At 38.9% G+C, this 25092-nt stretch overlaps 4 protein-coding genes across 15 annotated transcripts; 2 read left to right on the forward strand and 2 right to left on the reverse strand.

Annotated features, from left to right (window-relative positions):
* Positions 1 to 1153: 1153 nt before the first annotated feature.
* rngo (DNA damage inducible 1 homolog rngo) lies at positions 1154 to 13220 on the reverse strand. 5 transcript variants are annotated; one of them, XM_022812320.2, is made up of 7 exons: positions 13083 to 13220; positions 11503 to 11577; positions 9709 to 9895; positions 5907 to 6020; positions 4947 to 5422; positions 4531 to 4678; positions 1154 to 4245 (listed from the first exon to the last, which is right to left on the reverse strand). In XM_022812320.2, exons 1-7 carry the CDS (start codon positions 13131 to 13133, stop codon positions 3992 to 3994), a joined length of 1305 nt encoding a protein of 434 aa, XP_022668055.2. In that variant the 5' UTR covers positions 13134 to 13220; the 3' UTR covers positions 1154 to 3991. The 5 variants fall into 5 exon arrangements, with proteins under 5 accessions (XP_022668055.2, XP_086848567.1, XP_086848566.1 ...); XM_086992441.1 differs by having other exon boundaries at positions 4531 to 4660; positions 11476 to 11577; XM_086992440.1 differs by having other exon boundaries at positions 11476 to 11577.
* Positions 6918 to 10161, forward strand: LOC111253212 (uncharacterized). Its single transcript, XM_022812322.2, has 3 exons — positions 6918 to 7423; positions 7640 to 7866; positions 8079 to 10161. Exons 1-3 carry the CDS (start codon positions 7298 to 7300, stop codon positions 8830 to 8832), a joined length of 1107 nt encoding a protein of 368 aa, XP_022668057.1. The 5' UTR covers positions 6918 to 7297; the 3' UTR covers positions 8833 to 10161.
* LOC111253209 (solute carrier family 2, facilitated glucose transporter member 1-like) lies at positions 11847 to 21349 on the forward strand. 5 transcript variants are annotated; one of them, XM_086992439.1, is made up of 10 exons: positions 11847 to 11963; positions 16118 to 16219; positions 16520 to 16805; positions 17254 to 17424; positions 17816 to 17926; positions 18668 to 18756; positions 19181 to 19279; positions 19748 to 19960; positions 20087 to 20290; positions 20582 to 21349. In XM_086992439.1, exons 2-10 carry the CDS (start codon positions 16142 to 16144, stop codon positions 20714 to 20716), a joined length of 1386 nt encoding a protein of 461 aa, XP_086848565.1. In that variant the 5' UTR covers positions 11847 to 11963; positions 16118 to 16141; the 3' UTR covers positions 20717 to 21349. The 5 variants fall into 5 exon arrangements, with proteins under 5 accessions (XP_086848565.1, XP_022668050.1, XP_086848564.1 ...); XM_022812315.2 differs by lacking the exon at positions 11847 to 11963 and adding an exon at positions 13276 to 13674; XM_022812317.2 differs by lacking the exon at positions 11847 to 11963 and adding an exon at positions 13802 to 13820.
* Positions 21255 to 24900, reverse strand: LOC111253214 (uncharacterized). 4 transcript variants are annotated; one of them, XM_086992448.1, is made up of 4 exons: positions 24707 to 24900; positions 23837 to 23943; positions 23187 to 23430; positions 21255 to 23040 (listed from the first exon to the last, which is right to left on the reverse strand). In XM_086992448.1, the coding sequence occupies exons 3-4, from the start codon at positions 23370 to 23372 to the stop codon at positions 22462 to 22464; spliced, it is 765 nt and encodes a 254-aa protein (XP_086848574.1). In that variant the 5' UTR covers positions 23373 to 23430; positions 23837 to 23943; positions 24707 to 24900; the 3' UTR covers positions 21255 to 22461. The 4 variants fall into 4 exon arrangements, 3 of the variants coding, with proteins under 3 accessions (XP_086848574.1, XP_086848573.1, XP_022668063.1); XM_086992447.1 differs by having other exon boundaries at positions 23837 to 23949; XM_022812328.2 differs by lacking the exon at positions 23837 to 23943.
* Positions 24901 to 25092: the final 192 nt, after the last annotated feature.

Raw genomic sequence — 25092 nt, forward strand, 5'->3', positions numbered from 1 at the left:
TCTATATTAAGAAAGTGCACCATTTTAGATTTTATAAAACACTTGCTACTTAGGTTCAGCTTCATAGAGTGTTCGAACAGACGAAGTAGAACCAAAATTCCGTATTAATTCGAAAGCGCAGATACTACACCTACATTTATCTAATATTACCCTACTTAAACGTTACATTCATTATCTGCAACTTTATAACCTCCTTTTAACATCTGTCTGTTTCTGCTGTCACGAAATGCACGTTCCACCAGTCCGCAGAGCTTGTTTGTTGCAGTCTCGTTTTCTTGCCAGGCTTCCCTACAAATAGCGCGTTCCTAATCTTTTATGTATCTAATAGTTTTGTCCCAGTAACAATGTAGCAGTAGCGTGTTTGTCTGCTAAACCTCAGGCCACCTAATGCGGTCCGGATTTTAAACTGGACATAGATACATTTTGTGTCTCGCAGAAAACTAGTCGCCTGAAGCAATACTTCAAAGCAGAAGCGGATGTAAAATCTCGAACATTTTATATAAAGGTTGCCTTTTTCAACGGTTAGCCAAGTTACTTTGGTCTTCTTTGAATTGAAATGTACTTTCTGGACGAAGTAGTATTCGAGCTGAGTATTTTTTCCTTGACAGGACATTTTAGGAATTCTAGTAAGCGAACTGGTTTCTACATCTTGGCCTATTAACAAAATGTACTCATGGAGATCTTTCAATTCAGCATTCTCCTCCTGGTTTCTCTGTAAAAACATTCTTTCAAAAAATGTACAGCTGTTTATCTGAGTTTTTGTCTTGACTTAATTTTTTTGACCTGTTCCGTTTTCAAATAGATGGACACTATAATGATCTTACCAATTATTTTAGATTATAAAGTCTAATAAAAGCTAAAACAAATTATTTTTATGAATGAAATCCTAACCTATGGAATAATGTAGCTTAAGATGATGTTTAAAATATTGTGAAAAGAGATACCGTGCACTTGGCTATTATAATTTGACAGACTTACGATTCATTCCTTTCGAAACTAAATCGCAAAAAATAGGAAATCGAATAAAATGAAAAGCACTATATAGACTAACGTTTCTAATGACGATGTATGTGTGTACGAGAGCTCAGCTAGTAGTCCCAAAATCATATTTTGAATAATTGATGTGCAGAAGAAATCAATGACAGGGATCACATAAATACAAAATTGAAATATATATTTCAAACGTATAAAATGTTACAATTGGCTTGTATGAACGTGTTAAAAACAAAAATGTCCTCTAAGTGTACCCTATTTTAACTTCATTAGCATCAAGGACGGTTATTTGTACGACCAATGAGAGCCATTATAAGAAAACCTGGTCCGAATTTTGTCCCCCTTATTAAATGTTGTACTAATCTTTCCAATAAACTGGTCGTACAGCGTCGCTTACGTCTAGAAGGCAAGAGCGCTAAGCACCTGAATAACTATAAATGTCCATATCTTCAAAGCCTGCTCGGCGCTTGATACGACTTTAGTGGGAGGTGAGCTCAACAACCGACATAGAGCTGGAGTGTCACTCACGGTGCCAATATTATACATTATAAAACACAGTATTTTACAGAGAATAAAAAACAATTGTAAAAGCCAAAATTCTCAATTTGATGTAGTCCGCAATCAAATATTGTTCTTGCCCATTTGATCATTGACAAAATGGCTTTCTGCTACAAAGAATATGTACTCAATTGATAAAGTGATATATTGCAAATGTATAAATTTATACTTTCTAGAAAAGGAATACTGAACATAGTGTAGTATTTTAATATATATTTTTAATTCAATCGTTGCACTTGCCGTACACATTGTGATACGGCCCAATTCATTACAAGGTCTTGTCAACCGGCTACTAAGGTATTTGTACTGAAGTGAAAATACTGTTCTGGTTCTGAGAGAATAAGGTAACGATCTGCGGGAAGCACTAGAGAACTAATAAGGTGTGCATTCAATTATTCCAAAACAATATTTGCTATTTTCAAGTACAAGTCACATTGTGCACGCTTTTTTTCACCATTTGCATTTGTTAGCTAGACAAGTCAAAAACGACGCTGAGCGAAAATTCGTTAAAGGTCTTCAAGGTTAGGTTTGTAGGAGTTTCTGGTGCTTTCTCAAGAGCTAAATTAATTGCAGTAGAGTCCTGGTGCGCTTTACAGGCGCTGCTTTCGATTTAGTGCGTGGTAGGTCGCGGCGCATTCGATGCCCTATTGGTGCCTGGAACGGCCCGAGTGCACGCCTTCGTGTCGATAACGCCCACATCCGCTTCGCCATTTATGAACAAATTTCAATCATTTCCTGGGTTATATGTGCAAGGTACATTGTCTCCTTCCCAATATCAACGCTACATTAACATGAAATAACATAACGCAACCTACCTTATTTATTGCTGATCAAAATAGAAAATTCACACAAAACGATTTTCCAGTAATCAACACAACACTACCGCACCTATTCGAATAGAATGCAAGTACTTGCCATACGAAATTTCACAACATGTTTAAGACACAATTAAGAACAACTGTAACTACCAAAACTAATGTAACTTTCTTCATATAATAAAATATAGACTGATTCATATCGCGTTTATGAATACGGTTACTACAACTCAATATTTTTAAAGTCAGACGCAGTCATTTTTCTCTATTCATCTAGTTCGACATCTAATGGAACAGACGTTCACTTAGTTATCAACTGTTTCATCCTCGCAAGCTTATTCTTCTCCTGGTTCAGTCATTCATTGTGTTCATATGCTAGTGTTCGATCATATTCTGTCGTATCCATGAAAAACCACTTACATTTTATACCAAGTTTTTATCTAGATACATATAATTCACAAAATTTAGAGGCTTACGATTGACGATTAAAACAGTAACTAAGATATTGGAGCCAAAACTCTGCCAAAGCAAGAGCATGTATATTTCAACCCACCTTTGTTTGGCCACCTTCGCTTTCGAGTTTCAAAGTCTGTCATCATTTCTATATGCATTATTATATTTGTATTGTCTCTTTATCTTATAAGATGTTTACCGTGCAATACTGACCAATGAAATCAGCTAAGTTGATTAACTTCCGATTTCATTCTAGCGGTACCATGATTTCTTCTACGCATTTATCGTATATAATTAACATTTAAACACTAATGTTACCGTATGTATATAGTCTTTTTTACCCATGTTGTCATGATTTATTCAGCCTCTCTATCTTATTACCATTTTGTGTACTTATGTATACTCCTATTTTATCCAACCTTCAATATTTCAAACTTTCGAACGGCTCACTTTTGGTGTCCCCATAAAACCTCTCTAGTGATAAATTTATACCTAGTTCATTCATTATCAGGGAGCGTGCCAGACAGCGGCCGATCTGTAATTATAGTGTTGCGGATAGCGAACATGCTATTATAGGTAAGCTGCCACTATTTTTTTCGTGATACGTGCAATAAAAATCAATTCCGTAGTTCTTTGGACCTAAATAATTTCATCTTTAACTTTAGGCGTATCACGTCCGTTTTGACGACGCGAGCACTCATTGAGATATATATGAGACAACAGATGCACCCATGGAGCTGTGAGCAAGACCAGCTAATATCACGTACCTTGGCGAATGTAGTATCATTAATACTTAGTAACGCTAGCGATTCAGTCATTCTTCAAGCATTCGATGCACTCCATCAATGCACACAAAAGAGCATATTTGCTTTCTTGTTTCACATACATTCATTTGTTTGTTGATGGATTAAGGACGCCATTAAGCGTTGGGAGGAATTGGAATTTTTCAAATTGTTTCTGCCGCCAGCCGCACGTTGCTACCAGCGATAGTATTCTTCCAATTCGCTTAGAGTGTTTTGGTCAGAAGTGTTCACAATTAGACCATCTCATCGACCACCGCAACATTTCATCATATAGTCTTCCTCAACTCTTAAATGAATTATATACAGGTTTATAGTGTATTATAACGTAGCACTGTAGTGAATTATGGCGTGTGATGATATGCTGCATGCTCATTTCGGAACGACGAACGACTTCGCGAAGAGCGCACCAATTGCTCGGTTTTTGTCACCTTTCGCAACGGTGAGCTCTTGTATCACGTCATCGCGCTTGAAGCCCATAGCGCAGATTTCGCTTACGACCTTTTCGTCGTGTAACACCCCGTTGGTACTGTCCTGGTGGCCAGATAGTAACTCTTTTCGCGGTGTTACGACGGAGCTCGTCGCTTGGGAAGTAGAAGCGTCTGATGTTGATGATCCAAAAGCACCTAGTGTGTTACAGTAAAGAATAGTGTGGTTAAGACACTTCAAAGAGATCAAATGATGTTATTCGTAGCGCCCCCTTTGTTGTGATGTCTAAAATAATTTTAATACAAGATCGAAATTGTTTTCAGTTTATTTTAACACATATACCCTACTCGAAAATACAAAGAACAACGATATTTTCTACCAGCCGTTTTGCCATTTAGGCCACTGCTTCCAAGCTGTCCAAATCGTATCACTTCTGCGATGGCTATTGAAAAGGTTTAGTAATCGACTTCGAAAAAACACACCTGCCGACATGTTGTCTTTTTGTGCACCCTCGTTCATTGGTTCCATGCCAAGACGTGCACAAGTAGGCAATTCGGACTCGGGAAGAAATCGGGTCTCAGTGCCGCTTGTTCCAATCACTAGACAATCGCGCTTCAAATCAATGACACACTGTGAACATTGGGGACATTAGACAGCTATTAACAAAAAATGAGGTCAAAAAAGGCTATGCTTCATTTTAATTTACCACCAAGATCAGCGTTTCAAATAACTCTAGTTTAAAAGAACTAGAGATTACCCCACGGGTTTCGAATAATAAGATTAGTTCCTAGTGCTTATTCGCTACTAGAAATACGTAATAATTTTATGTGCACTATATGAATAGCACTTATAGCAAGTTCGCAGAAATTACACAGGAATCGACGTATGGTTGACTAACCTGATGACGTTTGAGCATATCGAGGCCTAGCAACATATCTACTGTCTGATCTTCTAGAACCGAGAAGCTCGTATTGAGGTAATCCTTCTCGATCTCAATCGCCACAAGGTGAATGCGTCCGATGATTTTTTGAGTTCCAACGCCTTTGGCAATGCCTGCCCAGCGTGGATCAACGAGTCGCATAATTCCACACCGTTCAGCGCAAGCCGAACTGATGATGGTTGACTGTGCCCCGGAATCCACGAAAGCCTTCACCGGATGCCCATTCACCCGGCAATTGATATACAGCATCGTGACAATACCAAACGATTCAGGATGATATTCCATGGCAGCCTCCATGTTTGAGTTAATATTTTGTTGTCGGATATGTTCCGCGATCAGTTGTTGCGCCTCTGGGTCAAACGGATCGGCCGAGAGCATCCGAGCTCGTTCAGCTTCCTTTTTTTTTACTTCGTCTAACATTTGAGTAAATGGTTCTAAAATGGAACAATCGGCATTGTGGACTTTTTATATTAATTTATCAATTTGTTATCTAATACCATTATCCGTAACGCGACAATTCTCAAAATATCCTGATGTGATTTTTCCCAATTACAGACCTAGGATTTTCTTGCTGGTACTTATTTCCTTTAGTACATTCTTACATGCAGCTTGCTTTGTGATGCTAAAGGCCAGCATCAGTATAGAAAAATTACACGGCTAAATGACAGAAAACCCGTGCCACAAATGTTTATATAACAGACTGAATTCGGAGTAGGGTCACAGTTATAAAACTCGATTTTGTTAACAAATACGTTTTTCAAAGTCACCTGTTTCCTCTGCATTGTGTCACCATTTCCCCTTAGACGTAACAACGAGGCAACAAAAATTACTTTTTTCGTTTCTTTTTCGTAGCTTTTATCAGTTGACGATATCGCATCATAGCTAATATGATCTTAGAAGAATGTTAAAGTTACTTACCAAGTCCAGCTATAGCAGCATCTGCAAGTGATGGGTTGGCGTTTCGTAAGGCGGTCAACAGCGGAGGATTCGCCAAAAGCCTATCACGTATCTCAGCAGGATTTGCAACATTTACTGTAGGGACATAAAGCAGCAACGATTAGTTAAAAAAATGACTAATCCTCTTATAAGTGTTTAAAAAAACATGCTCGTACAAAAACCTAGGTAATTATTATAGCAGTCTCGATATAATATCTAATGATTTCATACAACTTTTAGATGTGTCGTATCCGAAAGCTAGTTGAGGATAAGAACGGACGAGTGCACAAATTACGACGGTCATATTTACAAGGACAGATTTTTCTTCGTCTCAGACACGTTTGTTTCGACATTGCGCTATACCTGATTTTTTAATTAAGGGAAATACCGTTTAATAAATGAATTTCTTGAAATAGTTTTTGGAATATGATCTATACAATTAAATCGCGCAGAAACTATGAGCATGTATGTTAATCAAAAAAATCGAAATAATGCAAGGATACGAAAAGCATATGCTCATGCTTCAATTTATGTTACAACTTGTTCGCATTTATTAAACAAATCTATGTTTCCTTCTATTAGACTGCAAACGTATTTTCAAAAACATCACAAAACCTTGTTCCGCAAAATGGTAATAAAGCGATAGGACTACAAAAGCAGCCTCGCGGTTCTCGAATATAATTGCTATAACTGGCGATAGCAAGTTCGATTGCCATTGCGTATTTTACCGCACGTAAAGAATGATCCTTCTCTTAATTTGAGCTTACTGGTAACTTTTTGGATGAGTCGAAGAGATTTATTCTTTAGACACTAAACTTTTAGATGGGTGACAATTTCTGGTCGTCTGAATCGAATCAAACCTCTTTATTTAGTTTAAAAAGATACATTTTTACACAAAATCTCCCACCCATTTGAAGGCACTCATCTTCATCATTTTTCTTGGTACTACTTTCCCTTGCCACCGTAGATTACCATGTGTCGTCTGCTTAAACATGTAAATAAAAATATTTGCTGAGCAAGCGCTCATTTCATAGTGGCTGCTGTGCCTGTTATCGACTACTATTTAAAATTTTGCGCATATTTGATATTCATTGGAGTTCATTTCATTGCCACTAACAAACATTTTAGGCGCAGTTTGAACTAGCTTTCAGCTGGTATTGTAAATTATATTTATGCCGTGGTTAGTCGACAGCTGCGGCTCTAACCGTACGAGGTTCGATAACGCTAAGTGAATCCAGGCCTTTAAACAGAATATACATGTTTGATTCAGGGGTGGCAAACTTTTCTGATATAGTCTAATCAATTAGTGCTCGTAAGATAACCACACAGTGAGTGAAGAACCGACAGCCAGGCACTTTTTTTCGTTAGGCACGATGTCATCGAGCCCATTTCGTCTTCGAGGATTATCAGATACTTTTCTGTCCAAAGCGGATATGGTGTTCGCTGGTCTTGGTTTACTCGAGAAGCAACACGATGACTGGGCCAAATCTCATGCAAAGGTAAATAATTACACCGCGTAGCAACAACAAATGTTACGCCACATGACTGTGACTGTTCAATACTGAGCCAAGCATCGAACGAAGGCAATTTTGATTAGCCTTTTTAGGCAATTTTGAAAGACACATTTCGTATACTGTGCGCAATGTGTACTTTCTCCCGGCGATATGTCGTTGATATGTACGCCCTAATTATGAAATTTTAATCACTTTTTTCAGAAGGGTCAGCCTTCTCCTCAACAAGAAGAACCAGATACTTTACGGAACAGTGAATTTTTAATTCCATACTCTCGAACCCAACTTGACAGGCGGAACCAGAACGGCGACTTACGAAAAAGACTTTACAAAAGCTCAAATCAACAGCTCTACAGTTCCAGAGATCATCAGTTTCTACACCCGCGAGATCTGCCATGCTCTAGTCGTTCGTCGAAAGTCCCAGATCATAGGTAGTACGACACTGCGATAATTAACTAAAAGATTATTCGTCGCTTTGTTGCAAATGAATGTGATAGAAGAAAATATCTTACTTTACAATGAAATGTGATTCTGTCGAATTGTAGCAAATTTTTCCAATAAGGTGAGAAGTATATACATATATATACACCAATAAGCAGCCGTTTGGTGCACAATATCTGATTATTATTTTTGATCAATGCAGACTCCATCCGGAACGATGGACCAAATACAGCCTCGACTCGGTTTCGGATAACGACCTCTCGGACCGTGGCAATGCAGCAGCTGCTATGAATTTTCTTCAAAAACAAGCTACTGCTTACAACAAAGACAACAGCCAATTACAAACCTCGGAAGGAAGACATACATGCGGGTCTTTTAATTCTAGTGACCTCCGTGCTCACTTTTCGCCTGGGTCTATTAACTTCAGCAAACGATCCCGTCGAATAGAGGTAGATCAATCAAACGAAGACGCGCGACAACCAAAACCTCTACCCAAAGTTCTTACGCATGAGAGTCCGCTATCAGCCGCTCCTCGTCGAATCGTGCCAGAGCACGTGGTTGGTTCTAGAAGCAGTCCACGCGCCATCATGAAAAAACGTAGCATTGTGGGTCCAAAAACCGGAGACGGGGATCGCATCAAACTTAGCCATTTAGTCCACAACGAGGACAGCGACCTCGATCATCACATGCACGTAAACCAAACTAGAGCGGATTCTACTGCTACCAGTAACGTTCCGGACATTGGTTTCGATGTCACTTCATCACGTTCTTCTAGTGCGAACAAAGGCGAGAAGGCAAAACAGATGAGTGCGTCGAATAATGAATCCGGTATCAACATTAGTAAAGAGATTGACGACCCCGAAGCAAGACTGACTAATTCGCCCCCTACGGTAGTGAAGCGTCGCAGATTTCGGGGAGACACAAGAACACGTAACATGGATGAGGATGATGACTAGCACTCAAGCAAAACATTGTGTAATAGCCTCACGACACAGTTTCACCTAAGAAAAAGGTTCTTATTGGCGACTGTTACAAGCATAATACCTTGAGAAAAGTATTCTAATATTTTATCATTAGTGTATTCATCATCAGTTGATAATGTTTAATACCTCTGCTTTTAAAGAATATTTTTGAAGTGCGCACCTGTGACTATGACTCAGGTGATGACTGATAGTGGCAAAGCATTACTATAAGCAAGAAGTGCTAGGCTATACCGTAGATGAAAAATAAATGTTTCCAAAGAACAATTTTGTTGTCTACAACAAAATATACACAAAACACAAAAATTATTTCCGAAGTTTACTATTAGGTTTAGCCTATTGAAACCTACTTTTCGAAGGTGCGCTAGATTGAAGCAGACCGATTGCAAAAAAATCATATGAAATATTTCACTTGAATGTCAATTATTTCACTTAATTTAAAAATAACACTTTCACTCAATTAACGTGGCCTACCAGTACGATAGCCCTCTCTAAAACTTATAAGTCAATAGCTCAATTTATTCAATGGCAAACCTGTACTGCGAAAGGTAACGGTTTGTAACATAAACCGGTATAGCTTCTACAGAACTCATAAAGGATCTTGCAATGGAACTGCCTTGGTTCATTGCCACAAAGGCGCATATACAAGATTGCAGGATCAATTTATCTGTCCCATAAATGCACGTCCTATAATGGAGTAAAGATACATTAAGTAAATACCTAACCTATTTGAGTATTTCGTCCGCCAAGAAATGTTTGCTTGTCAGTTTAACGATGACCACTCTGTGAACCTAAGGTGATAAGAAAATTGAGAAACATAAAAGCTTGCTGATGGTACGACACAAAACTTACCGGAACCTAAGTCCATTGACTCTGGTTCGGGTGCTGCTTGGGAGGTGCCACCCCTATTGACGAGCAATATATCCCCTTCGGAAACGCCCTGCTCCGACAGCGGCCGCTTGTCTCCTACAAGAGGCCGCATATTGTGAAGCAAGATAATTTCGTTAGCCGGGATACCGACCTCAGATTCGGCCAGTGCCTGGAAAGTATCCAAAATACATTTGTTATCACTGTCACCGAAGCAAAAAGGAGAACATGTTGTACTCTCGAAGGCCCCTCAAACTCAAGTTGAATTTCTTAATTATCGAAGTAGTAGTGTACATCGCAAGAATACGAGAATAATGTTAAGTCTCTATTTAGCCGCCTGCAATCTATCCATAGAAGAAGAATTTATTTCACAGATTTCTCACAGCAACAGTGTAGCAACGAATTTGAATAAAAAGCGTGCAAAATGCTTGTGATTGATTTTACGTATCATTTAAGCGTAAGGCCTCACTGAATTGCAAACATAAATCTTTCAAGAATTATCATATTTTATTTATTTGTAGTACCTAGAGTAACATGCTTTGTTAATTTTTTTAGTCTTTCGACTTAAATAAAAAATTAAAAATATAAAAAACATATATATAAATGCTGTAAAAATACTCGATCGGTAGACAACACTTGTAATTATTAAATGTTATGGGTGTACTTTATTTCTCAAAAAGCAGACATTTAAAAAACTTGCGGCGTTCGTGAGAGCTCTGTAAACCGACAATAATCCTAAAACCTTATGTAAGAATCCTGATTAGAGTTCTGGAAACGACATTTGCTATAGTTGCTTTCCCAAAGACACGGTCTCGTGAGTAATGTGGCGTAAAATAGGTGGTCTGTCTCTAGCCTCGTATAATGCGCAATAAAAGTAAGACATCGTAGGTGAGATCAGTTGTGTGGTGCTGCGATTTCCAGTCTAGTAAAAACGCATTTAATGAAGTGCGCAGAGAATCGTAACGGAGCAGCTGACGATGTTGTAAGTACTGAAAAGCCCTTTGCTATTAGCTTGCTTGCATTCTTGCTTTATCGGTTCAAATAAACGTAAAAAAAGTTAGCAGAAATACATATCCATAATTATTATATAATATATAATAATAATTATATATCCAATGCACCGTCAAGCTTTTATGTACAAATTAGTTAAAATAAGTTCTTAACAATAGAATTCAAGTAACGTTTTGAATCTTTGAATGATTATTCTAACTATTAGCTGACACATAAGAGTTGAAATCCTTGGAAAACAATAAATTTGAGATTCACCATAATGGACGATACGGAAAAATGAAAAATTAAATTCTTATAGCATTAACCGATATTAGACAATGAAACAAAAACAAATCTGGATCGAAGTTATAAATGCTCCTCACAAAGAACAATTATATTTAAAAAAAAAAAAACAATTTCAAACCTATCCTCGAAAAGTCATGGCAGCTTAACAAAAATAGCCTAGTGAACTCTGCTGCTGACTGCTATGTCACGTCACAACTAAACGTGACACAAGCACCGCTCAGCCTCCTCTATATTAGAGAAAAAGATGAGGTAAAGTTTGCTATTTCTAATTCTATCTTTGGTATCTAAGATTGGATCGATCTCTTAGTTCAATATGTCAACCATCAGCAAGTTTCCCCTATGACAGTTCCCTATGTGCAATAAGTGCTCACCGAATTTATTCGCATCACCACCTGTTCTAGAAAGTTCTTAGGGAAAATTACATTACATAGCATTGAAGCAATACCGGCCACTTACACCACCGTAATTACACTGACGACAAACCTTGAAATTTTCGAGTTCCATGTCGGCAGGAACTTCGAGGACATACACATCGCCGTTCACCGTACTGAGCGTTACCTTCATTTCGAAAGCAGATCGACAAATAGACCATACGCAACTTAATTTTACAGCTATAATTATCGATAAACTTCAATCGGCAATCAACAATTTCTAATTTTTGTTTCGATAAACTGTGTTGAGCAGAATGAGTAAGCTGCTGTTAGCAGCAAGCTATAGAATGATGATTCGGATCAGTTCGCCGGCAGGCAACGAACCAAAACAAATACGGAGGGCCACTCGCCACAGAAGCCTATCTCTGCGAATGCTATGGAGAGAAGGTTCACCTCCACGAAATGGCGCGCAACTATAGGCCGTAAACAAGTAGAAGAATGAAGATTTTGTAAAATATTGAGCAAGCAGAAAGGTTCGATCTCTGTTGTTCAAGCTATTCAGTTGCAGAACAGGTAATCAAAATCTATCCGCGGTCACATGTGTGGTTGTTAACATATTGTATTCATAAAAAATAGGCAACAGATGTATCAGTACCATTCATATTGCTCATCATGTTTTACGCAGGATCGTTAAGACAAAGCTCACATAAATTATGAATTAACCTGAGCTTTGTGGTTAACGTTGCGTACGGATGTCGTCGTGTAGGAAGCGGTTTCCAACGCGTAGAGCTAAGTGAAACGAATTACATAGGAAAATTGGAAAGGTATTCATAGAAGAAACATGAACGGGACGTATAAATTCATTCGAAAGTATGCTAACTTATCTTTTTTAATGAGCACGGTTGTACTTATTCTGCAGTAACAGTTATATCACTTTGTTGATGTATAGTAAGTTCTACTCATGCACCACGTTCATGTGAGTTTATTGCCTAGGTTTAACTTATGAAACTCTTTTTAAAGTTTGACCGTTCCGAAAATAAACTGTGCTACCAACTTGGGCTAAGAATAGCATATTATAGCATGGATCTTATCACCTCATTATTTTTGCCGTAATATGAAATGTAATTGGTAAGCTAGTAATTGGTAAATGAACAAACATAAGTGATGTGCTCCCCCCTGGAGTCGTTTGGATACACGTGGCGCGGAACTTTATTTAGTCTACATTATTGGGGCATAAGGAAGTTCTTTAGAGCTGATCATACTTCATGCGTAGGGTGCCGCGACCTTAAAGCGGCTTTTCAGTTTTCTTGTGGGTAAGTTCACACCCTAAGATTCGCAAAAGTGAACCTTAACGCGCGAATCTTAAAAAGGGGTGAATTTACAAATGTTGCGGTTTTTGTTAGACAACAAAGGGCTTTGAGATTATTAAATTGATCATCAGGCATCTGCGCGTCGACTTCGCACGTCAGTGATCGCAAGCAATTCGAATCATTGCTCACATGATAACTTGGATTACTCTCAATTCGGCAGAGTGCACTTAGACAAATACCGAGATTTTTAAGTCTGAGAAAATAAAAATCAATTTATCCAGTTCTTTTTAATTGATTCAGAGCTTACACCATGAACTACGCGGTCATTGACAATTTATCTATATGGAATTTGTTTAGACAGACGATAACAGTGAGCGTTTACCTCAAGTTCGAGGCAATAGCTCTTACTTAGATTGAACTTCACAGTGACCATCTCCGTGATGGCTGAGTTTATCACAGTGGAAACAGCAAAAAACAATTGCCGTCTGAGGTTGACATCAGGGCTGAATTAATCGACAAACTTTTTAAATTGACAACCGACACACGAGTTTTATTTTAGACAGTTCTTTCCATAAATGGTTTTGATCTTAGCGTCGTCTGCTCCGACATCGAATGCTGCACTCTCACTGGGCGCAAAAAAGATTGTTCAATTTTACTTGTGTCTAAGCAAATTTAACGAAGTTTCACGTTCTTCCGTAGCACTTCACCATCTTTACAAACTGAAGCCCAACGGAGAACTTGCGTTGATGGGGTATGATACTGAGGCAGACAGCTCTACGGAGCTGACAGAACCTGCCGGGACTTCAGTAAAGTGTGCAAAGTGTCAAACACCAGCTGCTGAGGCTGATCGTAATATCGACCCAAGTGAACTCGAGGAATTGGCAAAAGACCAAAAGTATGTGTGTCATAAGTGTAAGAAAGCACAGGGTAAGATGGCTGTCAACGGAGGACTCTTTACAGCCGATGGAGAGAAGGTAGGCATGATTCAACAATAGGTCACGTCGTTTTCATACGCTTATCGGAAGAGAGATTTGATGTACGACGTTCAGAAGCTGCAGTCGTTTGCGTCCGGCGCATAATAATAATACATTAACTGCGTCCAACAGAAAGGCATTCATAGGTTAGCTCTATTTATGTTACTTATAAACAGACTAAACGTAGTGCTAAAGCCAGGCAAGAATTGCACGCACGTCGGACTCCTATGCTTAGCACTATAGACTACTATACCCGACACAGGATGTTCAATAGGAAGGTTTCCATCTTGAACGCGATGTTGGGGACTCGGCCAGCAAGCAGTGAAGTACAAATAGGAAACGAGAGGGCGTTATGGGGCCTAATAATATGTCGTTTCGTGACATAATTGGGTACCGCATTTAAACCCACTATATTACACTGAACGTTTGTGCTAACGTGGTTAGATATAGAATAAAATGATCACCTCGATCAAACGTTAAAGGGGCTAAACAGACAATTAGAGAAAGGAAAAAAGTGCAACGAAGAGAGTGACTACTAATTGCTGTCTAGAATAGACTTTTTTGAAGTTGACTTTTTTGGAAAATTTAGGTAGGGAGTCCAAATAAAGCGCAGTTAACAATCGGAGCCATGAATTTGTAATCCATGCGTACAATTTAGGGTTTAAAATGATTTTTATGCTAGATCAGAAAAACGTAGTCCAATGACTATTCTGATTATATTGGAACAAATTTATAGAACGGTTGGCTTCTTTGCGTTTTTTCCTTAGATAGATTCATTAAACGGTAATACTTATACTAGATAAAAAGAGCTGCCGACTACGAGTATAAATACGAAAATGTAGTCCAAGAGGCTTAAAACTGGGACCCTTATACAAAGCAAAAAAGACAAATGGAAAACGTAGCCAAAAATACCAAATGTCTGTGGCACAAAATTAACCTTTGATTTTATAGGATAGTGAAATATGTTGGATTATGGTCGGCGAATCTTGGACCTCACGGCTGATGGTTGACTGTAAAGTTGGGATGTTGAAAGCGAAGTTACAGAGCAACCGGATAGGTTGCTCTGTAAAAGCTGATTGACTCGTAGACAGGCTAACGAGCGGACATAGTCTGAAGTTAAGGTGGAGTATAGAATCGAATTGCATATCAGTGTGTTGTTTCTAGCAGCGCAAAATGTCGTTGAATGCAGAGATACGAAAAGAAATTTTGTAGGTTAGTTTAAATTACAATAGATTAAAATCAAGCTTTTTATTAGAGGCGTGCTTGCAGAATGGCTAGGAAGTTCATTCAACGCTGGCTAAACTTGATGCAAATTCAGACGCCAACGTAATGAAACAAGGATACGATCTTCTAATCGATCCAATATTCCCAGAAACCGAGCTACATAAGCGGACTGCTATAATGGATGTATCAGATGATTCCTGCATTGCTTCTGGAAACGTCTTGAGGCTGAATATTCCCTAAGTCCAACCAATTCAAACATGCTGCAATAATTGATTTATTCAAGGCGTAAGGTTATAATAATTATCTATAATCGGCGTTAGTAGTACATCCATAACACACATATTTCCGTTTCTATAGTAATTTTTATTTCCCTCTAATATTCCTTAGACGTTTTGAAAGATTTGTGATAAAATTGTTTTCTTCCAAATAAGGACAAAGTAGAAAATGTGTTCTAAACGTCTGTTTAATAATTTTTCTCGGTATAAATATAATGCCGAGGACGACAGCACAACGGCTTACTAGGTTATCAACTCGTATGTGCAGAAAGTTACGAGAGCTATGGACAAGCCATCGTTCAACCTAGACAGTCCGTCGTACGGTTCCGTCAGTTCGTTTAAACTGTATATACCTAGAAAACCAATACTGATTTGTGAATCTCAGTGCTGGAGCACAGGTGTCATACGACATCACGGCGGATATCTGAGGGCTTGTTTGGCGGTGAATCGTAGTGTCCACAAAAGAGGGGACATTCAAGGGTCTGTTTCATTTTCGCCGAGTAGCGGGGTTTGATGTCGCCGGCAAGTTAATAGTTCATTTTAGATTGTACGGTCGAACAGTACGTTTACTGCGTCAGAGCATTAGTTTCTGCTTGTCTCATTTGAAGAGTTCGTATGAGAAGTGCACCATTGATTCCCCGCCGATTGGAAAATAGGCTATAAATCAGCTACTGGGGTACGTTTTGGCATGGCTTTGCCCATTCGCTTTATCTTGATCCAGCAAAATTAAGAAAAGACTAGATTTTACTGTTTCGATTACTAGTAACTATTTTCAATTCTCATTAGAGGAACAAATTCTGGTTAATCTTTACGTTAATGGCTCTAGTTCAGTTTTCAAACCGTATAATACCCTAGTGTATGATCAGTATCCTTCTAAGTAAGGCACATTTTCTAACAGGACTTTAATATAATAAGGAGGATTTTGTCGCTTCACTCATTTTCAGCCCCGCCTAACAACGTCATTAGTTATGGCGGTATCTTCAACGGCTATGGGTACAGCTTTCCCGAATGGCTACAATCTCGGTGTTACGAACCCGCCTGAACAGGTCGGGAGACTGTCGCTATACTACAAAAGATGGCTACCAAGAATAATATCTAAAAGTACATTATATCCCATTGCATAGCCGGATTTGTAATATGGGGGGTAAATCAAATAAATAACTATTAATCAAGCTATAAATAAATTCTCCGATTGGCCTTTTTACAGAATTAAGCCGTCTCGAATTAGTAATGCAAGAATTTGTAGTTTTCTGAACTTACCCATCAATATTGGGCAACCGAATGTATTGGTTTAACTACAGAACATAATGGCTTTATATTCTAAAATTGAATTATGCCGTTCGTAGGTCATCAAAGCATTTATCAACACAAGTATGACGGTCAATAGCGGCTCAGTGCCTAGTGACGTGGAAGTTACCGGTAACTTCGCTGTAATCGTTTCGGCCATTTGCGTGGGTGGCCTCGTTGGTGGTTTACTGGTCCTTCCAATCTCCAAGAAATGTGCGCGTCGAGCAAGTTTGATGTTCAACGCAATTTTCGCTATTTTGGGAGCGGCCTGTATGATGCTTTCAAGGCAAATAGGTCGTCATGAGTTATTGATCTTGGGCCGCATTTTCGTGGGAGTTCATGCAGGTGAAGGAAGTTTTTGATTTCATAAGAATTATAATGGCCGTCTGGTAACTTGTTGGGAACTAATGTGGCATCTGGCAATGGGAAATAGAAGTCATCCAAATCACAAAAAAACTAAGAAAAGACCTGGGGAAAACTGGCGAACAGATGCTTAGGCAAAGCTAACTGTGCGCGTGACGCCGAACTCGACAAATGCTGCATGGTTATTTTGCATAGAATGTCAAAATGTAAATGGGATGGCCCGCGGATGGCAAAATCGATTTGTTAAAGTCGAAAGCAGTGCTTGGAGGAGCTCCCCGCGGTTATTCTTTTGTGATAATAAAAAAAATGCACAATTGATACACTGCAGACTGAGTGTAATACTTTGTATGGGTATTCGAGTTTTGTCGTCTGGGCTCCATTGCCATATATGAAATTCTCGTAGTAACCATGAAGTTGGGGTCTGTGATAGGTATAAGTGGTGGTATCGCCCCACTCTACTTCAACGAATTATCTCCTGCGGTATGGCGAGGTGCCGTGGGAACAATCTATCAACTTGTCGTGGTCATTGCAATTCTCGTCTCGCAGATCCTTGGACAATATAACGTACTTGGAAATGAGGAAACGTGGCCAGTTTTATTTGGTGAGTGTTCCGTAAAATAATTGTTCGTTATCTCGGCTTTTGGCTGTGCTAACTATAATGAAACCAAATGTTTCTACTTTTAATGTACCTTTGTCATAACGTAGGACAGTTTTGCATTGTACACAACTTAGACACAACGGCAGGATCAGATCCAGATAAAAGTTCGTCTGTTCCCCGGTTTATTGGTAATTTATCCCTTCCTTCCTAATTAGATTGTTTGTCTTGGAGACCAAATTGTTCGAATAAATATCCGAATATTATTATTATTGGCATGTATTGTTATTCATATTTTATAAGTTTTAGATGCCGTTAGTCTGTTGTAGATTTTCCTTGCTTGCTTGTCCTTTTTGTTCTTATGTTTCACTACGGCCCTAGTGTTTATATCTCATAGGCGGTGGCGTGCTTCTTCCTGAACTGCTGATGCTGCTCGTATTGCCGTTTTGTCCGGAGTCGCCGAAGTATTTACTGCTTGAACGCAACGATGAGAGTGGCGCCGAAAAAGGTGTTCAGTAAAACTGCATGTGACTAATAAGATAATTTCCAGCCCGTAACAATATTTTTCGAAAAACTTGCTTGGTATAGGGCGAATCTTAGGGTAGGTGGGATGCAAACGTAGTAGGTATAATCTAGGCGGACGATGTTGAGTTCAAGCGTCCACTAACGCATTTCAGATCCCCCATCTATAAACAGAAATGTAAACATATAGTAGACCTCGAAAAATCTTAATGGAACGTTCCGCTTCATTTCGAATCTATAATTAATGTAACTTTGATCTAAAGGGACCTCATGTTTGCAGAGAGCATATATGTACAGTAATGAAAATGGTGCCAAGCAATTTCTGTCTGATGTTACTCACATATTTTAGCAACATAAGCGCCATAGAATAATTCGCAAAAAATATGTGCATATATACCCCAGGGATATATATGCCCATATTTTTTAGGGAAATAATCCCTATAAGAACTTAACTGGTGGTTTACAATTTTTTTTCCTTAGTTAACCCCATTATTATATTCAGATAGTGGAGTTCATACGGAAATAAAAAAAACGGAACGTTACAATCTAAATATGTGATAAGATGCTAAAAGGTGAAATTACTTGCACGGACGGTTACCTTCGAGACCGTTAAATCCTACATAGGTTTGTATTTTCTGCATATATATTTTTTCTACAATATCTGTAGTCCTACTAGGATAAACAATCCACTTAGATGCTGTCTAAATTGGTTCATTTCTTTTCATAGCTTTGAAGTCCCTGCGTGGGGTTTCTAACGTAAAGAAGGAGCTAAAGGTTTTCAAAGCAGAAGCTGAAAGAATTCGCAAAAACCCGCCTGTAAGTTGGTGATACAATTGAAGATCGACGCAAAACCCATCTAAAATGTGTAGCCAAATTACGAAACTATTGTGATATCGACCAGCAGGACCTTAGATGGGATTGGTTAAACGTCAATGAGCTTATTACAGTGAGAACAAACTTTTAATGAGACTGGTTTGTGACCCAAAGGCAAGGGAATGTTCCTTTGATTTCATCGAAGTGCTAGCGTGGTGAACCTGCAAATTGGAGTAATAATCATTAATATTTCTATTCAGTAAAATGCCTTTTTGTACAAGTGTATTATGTTTAACATCAATGAGTAAAAACATTAAATAGAGAATTAATGTAGAGAGAGCGACAGGTAGAAATCAAGATCCATGGCATTTGTAGGACGCCGCATTAAACACAGATATATTAGCACATATCCAATTGTCCTTTTAAGGTAAAACTTGCCAGTATTCTACAAGATAAGCTACTAAGAAAAGGCTTTACGATTGCTTGTGTAGTGATGCTGTCACAGCCCCTATCGGGAATTAACGCCGTAAGTGTTTTGCACGACGTTGACTTATTTCTATCTATGCAAATTTGGTGGGTACTTAAGTTTGATACAAGTAATTCTATCGTATAGTGACATGTTATTATATATAATACCCTGTACACTTCGATTTTATATATATATAAAATCGAAGTGTACAGGGCTTATCAGATAAGAACTCCTGCTCGTTGATTTCTTTAAGCAAAGCTAGGAAATGTTTTAGCTCTCTTGGGCTATCTGTAGACGTGGCCACGTTAAATAAACTACAGGTTAAGTAATGGCACTAAACGAGACACGCAATGTTTCCCTGCTACAGGTATTAGCGTTAGTTACCCAAACTTGCGTTGGGCGGTTTAGCCGCTGCCAACTTTGCGTGTCCTCTTAATTACTACTCGTTAATATTTTTTTAAGAATTGGGTTATGCTCTCGATATTTATAATCTCTAAATATTTATCTCTCCGCTTTGATGCGCAGGCAATATTCTTTTCAACGCAGATCTTCCGGACTGCCGGGCTAAGTGATAGCCACGCTGGTTTAGCAACTGTAGGCATGTCTGTCGTTAACCTTTTGACTACAATCGTTTCGTTTTCCATCGTAGAACGATCGGGAAGGCGTACATTGTTATTAATAGGCTATTGCGGTATGGGCCTAGTCTCCATCGTGCTGATGATTGCACTTGCTACCTATGTAAGTATATTGTCTATTATTTGCCTAAAGTGCAATAAAAAATTTTGCCTAATAGCGAAACTCACAATGACCCAGCTAGTGTATTTACGTGCACTATTACCGCTATCCCTGTACTTTATTGTTTAGGCCGCGCTTCCATGGATGAGTTGGGTGGCAGTAGTGGGTGTGCTGTTATTCATCATGATGTTTGCCCTCGGAACTGGCTCAATTCCGTGGTTTTTGCCCACCGAACTACTGCCCGCGCCAGCCCAACCTCTCACCACCGGAATCTGTGTCGCACTCAACTGGACTTTTAACATCTTTGTTGGAATGGTATTCCCTCTACTTATGGTACGTGGACACGGATTGTGCTCCGACAACTACCTGCTCTAAAGTGGGACTATTTTGTATGGTAGAAATGGTTAAATCAATTCAAAACCAGAAAACATTTTAAAAACATCCGAATTTTATAAACTTTAGATATGTATAGCATGCATAAAAATTAATCCATTGCGATATATTTAAACCGTGTGAACAAGATCGATGCCACGATCAACTGACGCAAGGATGAATGCCGTATAATAAACTAATATGCTGATATGAGATTATTGAATGTCTTTATGCGTCGTGTCGCATTTTCAGACTCTGATCGGTTACTATACCTTCAGCATATTTACAGTGTTCCTGATGGGTTTCTTTATTTACGTGTGGCGTAACCTACCGGAAACAAAAGGCCGCACTGTTGAAGAGATCCAGGCCATATTTCGGAAGGACTGAGAAATGACGAGAATCTTTTCTGAATAAAGCGATTCAAGCGCTCATTCATAGGTACTATATATATATATATATAATATATATATATATATATATATAAACATCCTTCAAATATTCTTTGAAAAAAAAGTCATGTAGACTCACTAAACCACGTTTCATCTAAGAAAAAAACTGAATTAAATTTTGGCCTTATAACAAGTTAAAAATTTCAAACATTCGAGGTTTTGAAACGGCTAAAAAATCCGACAGGTACAAAGAGGCGCAAGAGTCTCAGATGGGCTACCGTTTGGAGTTCATCTGAACAGTCCGATTGGCAAGAAATGTTCTTACCTCGAAAACAGCCGCTATCTGTGTCACAAATTTAGAATTACTAAAAATGTTTTTTACTTCCATTTAATGAAGTTTTGATACCGCTTTGCCTCATAGAAACAAGCAATAAATGTAATAAATAGAGAAAGCTGACGAAAATTATGCTGTGAATGATTGATGTTATGCAAATATAGTTTTTAATTTAAATTTCATAAAAAAATTACAAAAGACATGATGTGAAATCCATCAGGATTACTGGAATTTATTTTATTTGGATATTTTGATAAATTTAATAAATTTCTGAAACTCTATCGAAATATACTTTAATATTGATATTTGATCTGTATGGAAATTGAGTTTTCAAAGTTTCAATAAAAAATTAATCTTTTTAATTTCAGTCCAGTTCGCTTAGCGTGAAGACATTCGATAATAGTTGTTCTTAATTCACATTCCTCTTACCGTCACCATAACGGGTTTGTTACTTTGTTCTAGAAAGGACAGCCTTTCTTTTAGCGCAATAATAGCAGACGAAAAAGCACCCGTTACGACAAATAGATCGATAATGTCTATCCGGATTTAAGCAGACCACTGGTATAAAAACAACTAGCTCAACTAAAAATTTTCCTAAGTAATAATTATCTATATGATTTTGGGCAAAGAACTAGCTTAAAATTCTTCTAAGTAATAATTATCTATATGATTTCGGACAAACAACTAGCTCAACTGAACGTGTCCAATTTAAGGTTTATACTACAAAACGCGCAGATCAACGCGAAGTGCACTATCCTGATGACAAGAATAACTAATCGTTTTCCATATCATAGCCCGTGAAACGCAAAACACAAAAAGACTTCACGCGAGATTATCAATAGACATTATGCTGACTTCGCTCTTATGCTGAAAATGGTAGATTAAAAAAATAAAGGCAAACATCATTAACGATCTCGGAGCCTTTGAGTATTACTGTGAGTACGTTCTGGATTCCATAAAGAACTGAAGAAAAGCCATTGTCACTGGGCCCTAAATTTTGACTTGTGTACTCCTAGTACACTCTGCGCGCGTATATGTATATATATTGAAGCTGTATCTATACCCGGCAAGCAAACGACCTTCGACTTTGATATTGTTTACTTTATATTTTGATAAAACCATTCGTCATTCAGGCGTACAACTTATTAGCTTTAGAGCTTGTTCGTGACCGAAGTTACCCGTTATTCCCGAAGTAGGATACGTTTAGAGAAACTGCCGACCATACTGAAGTAACACAAAACTCTAATTTACTCCACTTGCCGCTTTATCCTCCTTCCGCCGTCCTTTATTGGCCATAGCCTCTTGTTGCATGTGCTGCTCAGTGGTGGACTCTTTGAACGCGTTGGCTAATATGTTTGGCGTTATCTTCGTAACGCTGCCCCTTTCCATAAGGTGAATATAGGTAATATTTAGCAACGTTTCCTAAAATCATCTGATGGGCCCTTCCACACTACAGATATTGTGACCTCCAGTGGGTCAATCGCGCACTCTTCGGCGGGTCCCATATCCCCGTCCTCAAAAATTTGTTTCCGAGTGCCTGTCGTGCAGTTAACAGTTATAAACAATGCTCCGTGATTGGATGTCTCAGACCTGACATCATTAACGCTGAGCGTATAGTGGTAGTTTTCGTTAGGGTCGTTCGGGTCAACTGTCACGTAGAGCGAGACCGGCATAACGTTTAGGTTAATGACGACCGTGGTAGCGTGAATATTCGACGCCATTGTTTGCATGTTATCCAAGAACTTCATGTGACACCATATGTCGGCTTTTGGCCAACCTCCTTGGCGGTATTTGTGAGAATGCACTTTAAGGTCGACCTTGTTAAAGAACCCATCGAAAAGCTCTTCGATGTCCTCGTCTGCATCGGGCACTCCATGTTGCTCTACCCACTGAGCAAGCTGAAGGTGGGCTTGAACATCACCGAGATTAAAACCAGCCAATTGTGAGACAGAGAATAGCTTGCTATAGAAGTACTTCACGTATTTTCCCTGTGGCGACGTCAATACACAACAACAGCGTTCGTCGAGGAAATCACAAAGCAATGAGTCAAAGAATCAAGATATTAATAATGATTAGTTTGCTATACAGTAGCACTACTACCTAGAACAATCGGGTTGGGATCAGTCAATATTACCAACTCTGCATGATCCCAATGCAGTGCGCAAATGAAGAAGAGCTCGAGGCGAAACACTTTGAGTATAGTTAGAAACCTTTCCGAAGAAGCCCCGCCTCGAAGGGCATTTCGTCGAACAGCTCTAGGCGGCTGTTCAGCTCTCGAATTGGCATGAATCCGCCGTCTAGATCCAGATCGATGGAACATGATAAGTACGGCTGTTGGATGGCTCTTCCTCTTTTTTTGTGATCTTGTTTTTCGATCGCTGTAACGAAGAATGTATCAAGGAACAATACTCACAAAAAACCACAGGAAGAAAGCAGTTTTTTTCACGTCTGTGTCGCGTCGATAGACCTACAAAATTCGACTGAATTCAGCATCAAACTCGGCACCGAAAGTGGCCAAAGCACTTTGAAATAATCTGTCATAACCTACATTTACCCTGTTTCTTTCAACAATGTATAATCCGGTGAAAGCAGTTGAAAAGACGAACTGTTTGTTACTGGTCTACTTAGTCGACAATACGAAGACCCAATTAGGGCATTCAAATGACGCTCTTTCTAATGTATGACTAGTTTTCTAAGTTATTCTCATTAACACCGGACGTGGAGGTAATCGATAGGTCGTCGTACGCAATAAACTTCTAGAAGGTAACATGAAACAGCACTCACCGTCCAATAGCAATCTAGTTAGACCGTCTCTAGCTATTTAAAGGTGCATAACTGGGTAATAATTGAGTAGCAACGAAGCGTCCAAAATGGGGGAGGGACAATTATGCCTGAAACTAGCACAGGCAAACAACCAAGGGATGATAAACTCGACAGTATCCATCTGCTAACAAAATTTACATAAGGTGTCCCAGTTGCAAAATGCTTGCTTAAATAGTTAAAGCATATTAAATCACTTTTGTAATGTTGTCTTTAATATTCGAGCTGGACATTGGTGATTTGTACGAACAGTTGCGGACGTCTATTTTTTATGCTACATGGGCTTTAAACTACGCCGGTTAAGACGTAAGCGCGTTTTCGCTTTAGGCATACATAAGGTTCCGAAAAACACACTCAGTTTTGAGAAAGTAGAACTCAGGTTTACTCTATGAATACATTTCACTCATTTGGTTCGAATTGAAAAGTGTTTAAAAACCGGCTTCTCAAAAGAAAAAAATAGTCGCATTTTCTTGTATTTAGGCAATGTAGGAGCTGCTGCTATGAGGTATGAGCTCTCTTAAAGTGAATCTCATAGTTCCAAAAAACAATCCAGAAATAGTTATTGCAAGAAGTCTGGGTTCTAAAACCGACTCATAGTAAAAAGTAAAACTTTTCTCTGTTTTAACCAAGCTAGGGAATTACACAACACACTATGGCGGGACGACTTTGTCCCCACCCCCACCCTTCCCGTCAATGGCTACCTATGAAGAAAAAAGGCTTTGCCAATTTTTCAAAGTTGTCCATAGCTTTTGTTCACTACCGCTAGAATATCTTTACGTATCTTATATAATGTCTATCTTCTGTATCTAGTTACGCGTCCGGTTGTAGACACACCTAGTTCACTGTGGGGTCGTCCATCAGATGGAACGCCTAATGGCGGTACAGAACGTAAAACTCGAAGCGCTTATTATTACAACTACGCACTGAAGGTGTCTGCAAGCAATGATCAGCTGTTCGTTCTCTCAACTTTTTCGTTCTTTCGTGTTCTCTCTAGCACTATGGCATAAGCTCAATAAACAGCTGGCAACATCTAACCAGATTGGCTGCCTGCCCGAGGCCGACCATCGCTTAGCTCATTGGCAGAAGCGGCGGCGGAGTGATACTGCCCGAGCGATAGACCTAACAGCGCAGCACACAACCGATTAGATGGTAAACACTGGGCTCTTCGTAGACACCGACGACGAGAGCCATCAGCAGCAACTCCTATCCGGAGCAGTTCA

The sequence above is a fragment of the Varroa destructor genome, unplaced genomic scaffold (genome assembly GCF_002443255.2).
Source record: "Varroa destructor unplaced genomic scaffold, Vdes_3.0 BEIS01000006.1, whole genome shotgun sequence".
Taxonomy (NCBI): Eukaryota; Metazoa; Arthropoda; class Arachnida; order Mesostigmata; family Varroidae; genus Varroa; species Varroa destructor.